General features: G+C 39.1%; 3 protein-coding genes across 3 annotated transcripts; 1 reads left to right on the top strand and 2 right to left on the bottom strand.

The window, feature by feature from the left end:
• The first annotated feature begins 49 nt into the window (after positions 1 to 49).
• Positions 50 to 2,462, top strand: LOC131772284 (protein O-linked-mannose beta-1,4-N-acetylglucosaminyltransferase 2-like). Its single transcript, XM_059088174.2, has one exon. The coding sequence runs from the start codon at positions 75 to 77 to the stop codon at positions 1,803 to 1,805; it is 1,731 nt and encodes a 576-aa protein (XP_058944157.1). The 5' UTR covers positions 50 to 74; the 3' UTR covers positions 1,806 to 2,462.
• Positions 2,463 to 2,496: 34 nt separating this feature from the next.
• Positions 2,497 to 5,045, bottom strand: LOC131772276 (uncharacterized). The gene has a single exon (XM_059088164.2). The coding sequence runs from the start codon at positions 4,644 to 4,646 to the stop codon at positions 3,159 to 3,161; it is 1,488 nt and encodes a 495-aa protein (XP_058944147.2). The 5' UTR covers positions 4,647 to 5,045; the 3' UTR covers positions 2,497 to 3,158.
• Positions 5,046 to 7,063: 2,018 nt separating this feature from the next.
• Positions 7,064 to 9,560, bottom strand: LOC131772333 (uncharacterized). The gene has a single exon (XM_059088232.2). The coding sequence runs from the start codon at positions 9,211 to 9,213 to the stop codon at positions 8,077 to 8,079; it is 1,137 nt and encodes a 378-aa protein (XP_058944215.2). The 5' UTR covers positions 9,214 to 9,560; the 3' UTR covers positions 7,064 to 8,076.
• Positions 9,561 to 11,025: the final 1,465 nt, after the last annotated feature.

The following is an 11,025-nucleotide window of genomic DNA, read 5'->3' as shown; positions in this document are numbered from 1 at the left end:
ATCAAGCCAGCGGTCTCTTTTAATCTTCATGTAAATCAATCCAAAACCTGAGAAATTTGTTATAAGTCTTTTCCATGGAATTTTTCTCAATTTCTCCCTCGATTTTTCATTTTCTTTTGGGTATTGTGTCGTATTTGTCTTTTAACTTAACGTACAAATGGCTGAAAAATCCAGTCATTAATCAGGAACCCATCAACTTTTTGCAAATAAATGTCGTGACCACCTTAAAAGAAGGCTCAAGTTTTTGGTGCACAGGTGACAGCAAATCCAAACGAATCTGCAGATTTCGTCACCTATGTTACCAACCAGTTCAAGATGACTTCTTTTTCTTTCATGGCCCAGATACGGTGATCGATGGAGTGCCTGAAAACCGCTTCGATCCAGCACTTTTGGACTTGTCCTCTGTAGACGATCACAACACCCAGTACTTCAATTATGTCGACTATCCGGTTTCTGCATTGGATACCTTTCCTAACATCACCATCATAGATGACTTAAGCTTAATATTTAACAGATTCAATGCAGACAATATTATGCACGTTATCCATGACGATCTACTGCCTCTATTCCATACACTGGGACAGTTTTCTTGGAGTAAGCCTTCAATTGATCTTGGATATAGATTAGTTATGATGGAGGGATGGAACGAAGGGACCTATTTTGATCTCTACAAGTTATTCACAGACAAACCACCACTACTCAAAAGAGATCTTCAAAAGTCAAAGCAATTGATTTGTTTTCAGCACGGTGTTGTTGGCATCTCCAAATATACAACATGGTATCAGTATGGGTTTAAGGAACCACAGGGAGCCCTACCTCGTACTTCATTAACAGGACAATATGTGCGACAGTTTGTGATGTTTATTAAAAAGAGGTTGGGGCTAGACAGTGGATTAACACGTGCATCTGATTCTTCTTATGTTGTACTTTGTTCAAGGGAACACAACCGTTTAATAATCAATGAACTGGATTTGTCAATGGCAATTTCCAGGCATTTTGATAAACAAGTCATTCATACTAGCATGACAAAACACTCTTTTAAAGAACAGGTCCAACTTGTAAGCAGAGCCAGTGCACTTATTGGAATGCATGGCTCAATCTTGATTTTGGCAATGTTTCTACCACCCAGTGCAAAACTTATTGAATTGTTCCCATTTGGTGTCAATCCTAATCACTACACTCCTTATTGTACCTTGGCAAATTTACCAGGGATGGATATTACTTATGGTGCATGGAGAAATGAAATTGAGGAGAATACGGTAACTTACCCACATGAAGCACCAGAAGTTGGTGGAATTGTTCATCTCAGTGACGAGGAACAAGTACAAATCAGGACAGCAAAAGAAGTTCCAAGGCATCTATGCTGTAGCAACCCTTACTGGCTTTATAGAATTTATCAAGATACCATGGTTGACATAAAATCACTACTACTTGTTATGCAAACAGTAGAAAAGAAGCAAAGAATGACATCTGTAAGGCCAAAACCTGCTTATGACCATAATCTGTATCCAAGTAAAGTTATCAATGTGACTTGTCAACTTCCATCAGAGGAGTCACAGCCAGCATTGTGGTTGTCATGGAAACCACCCTTAAATTTACCTTTTATTGCTGGTAGCAATGTGAAATATGAGGTGTGGATTCAACCCAATGGACAAAATAATTATGTGGCATACATACTTGATATGACAGAGTATATATTTACCGAAAATTTGCTGAGAAACACACATTATAATGTTTGGGTCAGATGTATTGTCGATGAAAACTCCGGGCCTTTTGGTAGTGTTGCACACTGTGAGACAAACTGACTTCTGGTTGAAGCAGTTGGGATTGCAAGGCTATATATCATTTATTTTTATATATTTTGTTTACTTTGATTTATATTTTGGTGTTATGTGGCTCTTGCATTAGAACAAATGTTTGAGATATTTACCAAAAATAATGAATTTAATCAGAACAATGTTACAAAGACAAAGTACTTCATCAATTAAAACACAACATTTATGTAGGTGGGTTGAATATATGGAATTTCTGCTTTTGACAGAGCCAAGAACAGGTGCCCCAAAATTGTTACAGGAGATTAGTGTTGACCTTACCACAGTCTGATCTTTAGATCAAGATACATCTACTCTGCTGACAATTACTAAAAATTTTCAAAGCTACCACTTTGCTTAATGAAGTTCTACTTATGCAATAAATCTCATATTAAATTTTTTTATCTTTATAAGTAAGCAAACTACTGATTCATTTGCCATTTTTTGATGAACCATTATTTCTATCACCAGTATTACTAATAGATCACTATTAATTAATAGTTAACAATTATTCATCAAAATGAAGGTGATCAGTGGTGGATATTTACTCTTTGGCTGCTCCGAGGCAAATAGTACTTGCTAATGACCTCTGAACCAGTCAAGCAGCATGTGAAAAGCACTCTTTACCTGTGTGGTATGTACTAATATTTTTTTATCAATATTTTTCCTCTTGCTAATGTTTTACCAAGATAAACCTGTTTGATATTCTAACATAATCTTAACTCAATGCACTTCCTTAACACAAGGAAATGCGCACATATTCTAGCAAACCTAGACTCAAAAGAAATCTGATGGTTGCCTAAACTTCTCAGTTTCTTACTTACAGCACCCTGATATGGTTACCTATGCTAATGTGAATAAAAACTAATTTTTTAAAAACCTTATGCAGTATAGGTAAGGCTATTTTGTGGAAGAATACAGTTCTAGAGTAGAGTTTTTTCTTCACTTAAGCAGTGCTCTTTAACTGAATGCAGGGTAATGGGAATTCATCTTTCATCTCTATTAAGAGACAATGCACCAAGGTAAGCACAGCTGTATAAACACCAGCTGGTAAAAGTCTGTATTAGGGTATGGATTTTGAGTGCTTGTGCAATTTTAGGAAGCTGGGGTAATTTTGAATTCTTTTTAAGTCTAGAGCATTTCCATAATTAGTTCTTGCCTGAAATAGAGTCTCATTATTAAACCACATCTGAAAATGGGGCAGTTAGAACAGAGCATAATTAATCCAAGGTAATGAAAAGGTTTTGAAAATAACAAGGCAAAGTTGTGCCAACATTCTTAAGGAGTCTCCCTCCTTAGTCCCTCGTCAAATAAGGAAACCCTTGTTGAGTTCTCTGATGTGGAATGCTAGTTGCCTTTGGTTGGTAGGTGTACTGAAGGTTTCATGATTGACAGCACCATGATCAGAGCAAAGTTAATAAAAGTTGCAATGGATGCAGCTTGCTTCAGTGTAAGTGGAAACCCGTATGTCTTGGTACCCAGTTGGAACGACTTCACCAGCTTGAAAAACCTCTGCCAATCTTCTTTATCACCATGTAACTGACCAACGGACCATACGTAAGTGAGATGTTGTGAAACGTTTGAAAAAATTCTAGTGATCTCTGCTGAGCTATACAAGAGGCGCAAGGAAAGAAGAAACCAAATGCCCGTTTTGAGCAAAGTCCACCAGTGGGAAGACGAAAAATTCGGAACGAGATGAACCATGGCTCCGACATGAATAACAAGACTGACCACAGAGAAGAAAAGAAGCATGACAATGAACGGCTGGAAAAGGCCAGCAAGGGCTTCGATGCTGTATAGGACGTGGGCGAGATATTTACTGGCATCTGCTGCCGTGATTTGTGGTCGTTTAGGTACATTTATCCTCCCCTCTACTGATTTCGAGAAGTTAACTGACTCGGTGGAAAAACTGTCAAACTCCTGAGGTGTCACTGCATCCCAGTTGCCTTCCTCAAGAATGCCAGGATCAGAGCTTACTTGAATTTCATCCAAAAATGGAACTTCCTGTTCATATACTAAAACAATGTCTTTCTTGGTCTGGAAAAAATCCATTGAAACGAATCCACTTAGGCCATTTATTGCTCTTCTTAAGAAGCCCAGCTTTCTCCAAACAGGCGTTTGGTTAGTTACCGAGGGACGATACAACAGAAATGGACTGTCTCCAAACCTGCACATAAAACTGACCACATCTCGCACTGTCAGTCGGCAGATCAGAATAAAGGAGTAGGCTAGAAATCCAGTGATGTACATAGCCATTGCCCAGAAGAAGCAATAAAGCACGTGCCAAGTCATATCGTTAATTTCGAACAGCATAAAGTTGCTGTCTTTCCAAGAACCTGGGAATTTGTCCCCTTGAAATTTCGTGCGAAAAATCGCATAAGCAGTCCAATGATAAATCTCTAGGACGAAAGGATAGATGCAATTTTTCAAGGCAGCTTTCCTCAGCCAAGATGCCCTTTGTGTCTCGTGCCACGGAATTTCCTGATCAAACTCTGGAAAGCTGGTTACCATTGATTTCCTAGACAGCTTCCTTCTCAATAACTTGTTGAAGGCTGAGGAAGTATACACGCGAAATCCAGCAATCAGTGCAATTAGGGGAACGATGAAAAGCGAAAACTCTATCCATGTATCGATAGATGACCGCACAAAGACTCCGAGAACGGAGACAAACGTCATTCCTCCGAGCAAAAAGATGAAAATAAATCCTCCGAGCCAAGAGTGAACTTTTGAATAGAGCCGTTCTCCAGGACCAAAGAGAATAGATACGGCGACCATAGGAGATAAAGCTCTAGAATAAGAGTTTCCCGTTGAAATGGACGCGCTTGATAAACTCATTTTTAAATCTTTTGAAAAAATGAAACTGAATTGTCGGTTACCGGCTTCAAGAGTTATATTCTAAAAAATCCTAACGTGAATAAATTTCATGCTCCTTAGCGCGTATGAGCAGGATAGTGACTCTCCTCTTTTCGCTTGATACTTCACTTTCCCTTTGAAGATTTGTGATCCGAATCAAAGAGAACAGAAAGTAGGAAAACACAGCGGGTTTCGCAGGGACTATTCCCTTCGCGTCACTTAGTTTCCCTCACAACGGTTGTTTGGGTCTATGGCTCGTTCTCGTCACGCAACGCGCTTTTTTAACTTCAGCACTTGACTGAATAAGGTTTTTCACATTTTGATCTGTAGTACATGAGCAACGTTGCGATAAGAAATCTCTACCAACCCCCCAACCTTGTTCGTGGGTCCCAAAGGTCGAAAAGTATTATTGAACAAAGAATTTTAAAAATTATATCATAATTAAATAATATAATTATTTGATAATCATATACAAGCATTCGGACTGATTTTTCTCGTGATCTCTTGGCGTCATCATCAATCAATACAACAACACAATACAATACAATAAAACAAATACATTAAGATTCCATGTTGTCGTGGGAGAAGAGACCAAAATATGGTAAGAGCAACCGAGACACACTCGGTTGCGCGCCGTGTGCCACATTTTTTTTTAACCACACTTCGAAGTCATCTGTGATCGATAAGTAAACAGATGTACAGAGACATGAATCTGTTTGTTAAATCGACTTATTTACCTTTCCAGAGGTACGCAATTTGTTTCCTTTTTTTATCATAGAGACTCGTTGCAGCTACTTCTACATAGTATCACCTCTTTTCGCTCTGACGAAGGAATGATGCTCGAGATGTCAATTTTATAGAAACTCTTTGCGGTGACCTTTTAATATGATCAACTCAGTTGATAAACCAAATTTTCTTGTACCTCAGTGGCAGCGCTACAGTTTTTAGAAAATTACCCCCTCCTTCCTTTTTTATATAATATCCTTGGCATAAGATTATTTACCGAATCGCGAGCCTGTGGAAAACCATGAACGAATCTATATTGAAATACATACAAATTCGATTAGTGTTGACCTTTTGCAGATATCTGCACCCAGCTCTACATATTACCTTCCTTTGCTATTTTGTCATTCAGAACGATACTTAGTTCTATTCCAAGCTCCGAAACTGAATTTATTCAGGAATATATTCTCTTGTTTGGACAGTCAGAATTTTGAAAAAAACGTGGCGGATGTTTCAGTGTGTTTGATTTTTTAGGTTGTATAGCAATAGTAGGTAAAGGAATAAGGTTGCCACGGAGTATTTATGTAGATCCAATACTTCATTTATGCGTGCGCACCTTAGGAGAAATTCTCAAGTCTTACGAAGCGAGCCATCGGGTTTATTTCGTCCAGTATTCAGTGGCAGTCAATGATAATAGTTGTTGAAACTCTTTCAAAGCACACATTTGCTATCGATTAAATTATTTAGGTAAATCTCGACTCGAAAAAATTTTTATACTTATTTTTCCAACGGCAAGTTTACAATCTCTTGCCGAGAAGATGACGTTTTTCACAAAGCAAGTTCTTCTGAATAAATCATATTGGGTCATATTTTAATCCGTTGTTTATTGTTTTGGGGATCTTAAATTCATTCTGATTTATTCGGTTCAATAGAAAGGCTACACTGCAGGGCCGCAACAATTATATTTAATCTACCCAAAGATATGACATCATCCGACGTGGCTTACTGGATACGACCAGTGGCCTTCCCTTCCCTTATAAATAAGACAAGCTTTTCTACAAAGGCTACGATGCTACTCTCCCCGACACACTGTCTGAAAACATCCTTAACTGTCACTCAAATGGTTACTTTCTGAGGGGACGCGACCTTTAAACAGTACTCAGGTTCCAAACAAGATACATGACAAAAGGGGATAACTTTTTATAGAAACTGTGGTGCTGCGTCGGTGGAAGAGTATAACCGGGTAAATTAGTGTTATCAACTGAGTTGAAAACGCAAATTGGCCACCGTAAGAGTTTAAAGGCTGAAGTTTCGGGCGTTAGCCCTTTATCAGAGCGATAGGAGAAATTGTGGGTTGTGTGTGGGTTTATATGCAGAAATTGGAGCTACGTATTGGCGGGAATATGGTGACGAGAAAACAAAAATAAATTAGTCGAATGAAAAGCGCTCTTTGAAACCGTGGGGATCAAGAGTGCCGATTTGGAAGATAAATTTTTGCTGTTTAGAATGATTAGGGAGATTTAAGTGTGTATGGCCAACCTGGAACTTTCAAATGTGCCCGTTCACGATGCAAAACTTGTGCTCTCATTCATGACGTAGAGGAAATGTCGGGACCTAAGAGATCCATTAAGATCACTCACCATTTTACGTGCACCTCTGCCAATGTTATTTGCTGCTTAACTTACCTTTATTGAAAAAAGTTGAAAACATAACATTACCAACATACATGAAAGACTCTCTTAAATATTGCGGCGCTTTGTTATGGAACTCTGTTTGCTACTATAAACAAGAAGTTGGACGCTTTAGTCTCAATAATATGAAAAAACGCCTAGTAATCAGACTACTCTAAAGAATTCAAATTTGACATACTTTCCGCTTCAACTGCTCGTCTTATACATAATGATTTTTTTTTTTACGTAGAAGTTATAATATGTATTATTTTCTACTTTCAAATTCAAGTTAAATTTACATAACGTGTAATTTTCCTTTTTCCTTCACACGACTCCACAAGCTTGAAGCTTAAAATATTATCGTGTATAAATAAAGGTCATCAAACTATCTATCTATCTATCTGTCACTCGCGCGAGTCAAAAGAGTCAGCGAAAAAAACAACTGCTGTCAGCGCCGCGCTAAACTCTGGGAGTGATGGACGCGAAAAAGAAGCTGGACTGCTCGAAGTCCAGGAAGTTAGAGGTTATACCTTCACTTTCCTTAACGGTAAACTACTGGCTACTGGCTCTAATGTGACGAAAACATTTTCTAGATCAAAGCTTACACCATCCATTCACAAAATTTCTGAATCTGCCCCTGTTTAGTAAATTATTTTACAAACATGTGCTTACATCTTTTTTTTTATACTCTTTCACTTTTGAATCGTTGAAAGAGAAAAAAACTAAACAAATTTGGTAGTAGTGATAAATATCGCACAAAGCGCGAAAAACACGTGGGATCGAATTCAGTTCACATTTGGTTTGTTGAACAGGTGATGTTGGTTTTTTTTCTTGTCTCCATACCAGCTGTTTTTTGGGATGTCACGCAACGCTTCCCTCGAGAAGATGGCTTCGTGACATGTCAAAAGACGGTTGCAGGGTTGGTTGCAGGTTGTAGGTTCCTGCCTCGCCTCTTAAGTTTTACATAAATTTCGATGATGAATCGTACATGGCGACACTAATGCCTGATAACAAGGGGGTTAGTCACCACGTGCTGGCAAGTGTACTGATGGTTTCATGATTGACAGCACAATGATCAGTGCAAAGTTGATGAAGGTTGCAATCGATGCCGCTTGCTTCAGTGTGAGAGGAAACCCGTATGTCTTGGTCCCCAAATGGAACGATTCGACCAGCTTGAAAAACCTTTGCCACTCTTCTTTATCGCCATGTAGCTGACCTACAGACCAGAGGTAATTGAGATGCTGTGAGACGTGTGATAAGCCTTTGGTAATACCAGCTGCACTCCAGAGGAGTCGGAGTGAGAGTAGAAGCCAGATGCATGTTCTCACAAATGTCCACCAATGAGACGTTTTGAAGTTTGCAATAAGGCTTACAATGGCTCCCACGTGGGTCACAAGGTTGGCCACAGAGAAGAACGATATTAGAACGATGAACGGCTGAAAAAGACCTGCCAGAGCTTCAATACTACCGATGACATTGGAAAGATACTTGCTGGCGTCTACTGGAGTAATTTGTGGTCGTTCTGGCACACTAAGCCTTCCCTGTGTTGGTCGCGTTACCTCAATCGACGCAGAAAAATTATCAAATCCCTGGGATTCCTGTGGATTCCAGTGTCCTTCTTCGAGAGTACTTTGGTCCAAAACTGGTACGTCCTTTTCATAAACTAGAACAATGTCCTTTCCAGTCTGGAAGAAATCCATGAAGAGAAATCCAAATATGCCATTTATGACCCTTCGTAATGGACTAAGGTTCTTTAAGACTAGGTTTTGTTCCTCCGAGGGCCTGTACATCAAAAATGGACTGTCACCAAACATACACATAAAGCAAACAACATCTCGGACAGCCAACCGGCTAATCAGAATGAAAGTGTAAGCTACAAACCCAGTTATGTACATAGCCATTACCCAGAAGAAACCATACAGACCTAACCAAGTCCTTGCGTCAAGTTCGAACAATTCAATATGACTCTCTGTCCAAGAACCTGCAAAATAGTCCCCTTCAAATACCGTATGGAAAATGATATAGGCAGTCCACTGATAAATTTCTAAGACGAATGGATAAATGCAGTTTTTCAAGGCAGCTTTTCTCAACCATGATTTTCTCTTTGTCTCGTGCCACGGAACGTGTTCATCAGACTCCAAGAAGCCGTTCACCATGGATTAGCCAGACAGTTTCCTCTGAAGAAGTTTGTAGAAGGCTGAGGATGTGTAAACGCGAAATCCAGCGACCAAAGCAATCAAGGGAACGATGTAAAGCGAAAACTGTATCCACGTGTCAATGGTCGTCCGAACAAACACTCCGATGACGGCCACGAAAGTCATTCCGCCGAGTAAGGAGACAAAAATGAATCCTCCAAGCCAAGAGTGTAACTTTGAGTAGAGCCTCTCTCCAGGTCCAAAGAGAGTTGATAAAGCAACCAAAGGCGACAAAGCTCGGGAATAGGAGTTCATCGTCACAATCGATGCACTCGAGAAAGCCATAGCTAGAGCTTAACTGATTTTCAGAAAACTTCCGGTCAGGGTACAAATCAAAAATTTGTAATTTAGTTACGATCAGGTGATCATTGGTAATTGATACTGACATCATGCTCTATTGGCCATTGGCTAAAAAAACCTTAAGGGTCGTATAGGTCGAGCAGCCCTGGTTATCCATTTGTCACTTCAAGCATAGTAACAAAAATAATCCCTGAGATCATTTTGTCAGATAAGAAGGATTTATGGCTGGGCATTTTAGGACGAAGTTGTTGAGACTTTGTTTTAAATAATCAGTATGATCATGCCTTTACTTGCTCTTTTCGATGTAAAAAGAAAATATTACGGGAAAAAAGAAGTGTCTTGCTGATTTAAGATCTCAGATGCAGAAATATCCCGTGTAAAGGTTCTTCAAGACTGAATTCTCTTTTTACGCAGCTTTCAACTTCTTTATGCGATTGAAAGCGGTCTGAAAGTCTAGATAATTCGGTTAAGATTTTGCTTTTCAATCTAAATAGGAGTAAATACAATCCACCCGATCATGTCGTGATCGGCGATTAGTATATATTCAAGATGTAAGAGAAAGGTAATCAGGAGTGGATCAGACAATGGAAAATAATGGGCATTGTATCTGATACAAAACAAGAAATCAAAACTTCAATATTTCCTTCAGTTTATGAATATTGAAAAGGGGACCAAGAATAGAAACGAGCTGGGACGGTGACGTTTCCAACCTTTTAAAGAGTCCTTCGGGAATCGCATCAGAGCCGTACCGAATGATCAGTGCGGAAACAAGTTTGAACTCTCGAAATTTCTTGAGATCGTTCTACTCGATGTTTATCATTCCTTCTAGATACAAAGTCTTTCTTAAGCGGCAGGTTTAATGTTAAGGTCGCGTAGAAGTACATCTGCGGTTGCCGGCTCTGCCCTTTTTTAGGTAAGAAGTCATCAATATAAGCCGATGACATGATCTCAGCTGAAAGAAGACTTAATCGTTGAATAGGTCACCCATGAAATATCTACGATGTCTTGACGCTTTGATTTTCCAGAGAATGTATGAAGAAAATATAGGAGATCACGGATAAAACCTAAAGTGACTTAATACAAATATTTTAAATTAAGAGTTAAGGGAAAGTAAAAATTGTTCGTGTCATGTTGTTCTGGCACGTGCAGGATCAAAGGTACTTAGCGAAATCCTCAGGGAGCGTAAATGGACGCGTATCTGCTTTGTGAAGTTAACAAATTTAGAAAAATTAAGCTCCAAGTCATCTTTCAACAAAACTCAAGGTCGGTCGCTCTAAAGGGACGCTAAAGAAGATTCTAAAGTTTCGATGTCATTCCAGCAGGCCACAAGCTGTTGTCCAAGAACGATCAGTCGTAGCGAGTATCAACTCTCAGCTGTACATGTTTAGCTATTTAAAAAGGGCGGGAAATTACTGCCAAATAAGGAAAGAGATCATTTAAATTCTTATTGTTATTGACAGCTGACGCGTAGTT

The sequence above is a fragment of the Pocillopora verrucosa genome, chromosome 3, assembly GCF_036669915.1.
Source record: "Pocillopora verrucosa isolate sample1 chromosome 3, ASM3666991v2, whole genome shotgun sequence".
NCBI lineage: Eukaryota > Metazoa > Cnidaria > Anthozoa > Scleractinia > Pocilloporidae > Pocillopora > Pocillopora verrucosa.
This window is presented reverse-complemented; position numbering and strand designations above follow the sequence as displayed.

What these genes read in the sequence shown, in the direction of transcription:
- LOC131772284 (XM_059088174.2), top strand. Translation starts at nt 75, where the DNA reads ATGGAATTTTTCTCAATTTCTCCCTCGATTTTTCATTTTCTTTTGGGT.
- LOC131772276 (XM_059088164.2), bottom strand. Translation starts at nt 4,646, where the DNA reads ATGAGTTTATCAAGCGCGTCCATTTCAACGGGAAACTCTTATTCTAGA.
- LOC131772333 (XM_059088232.2), bottom strand. Translation starts at nt 9,213, where the DNA reads ATGGTGAACGGCTTCTTGGAGTCTGATGAACACGTTCCGTGGCACGAG.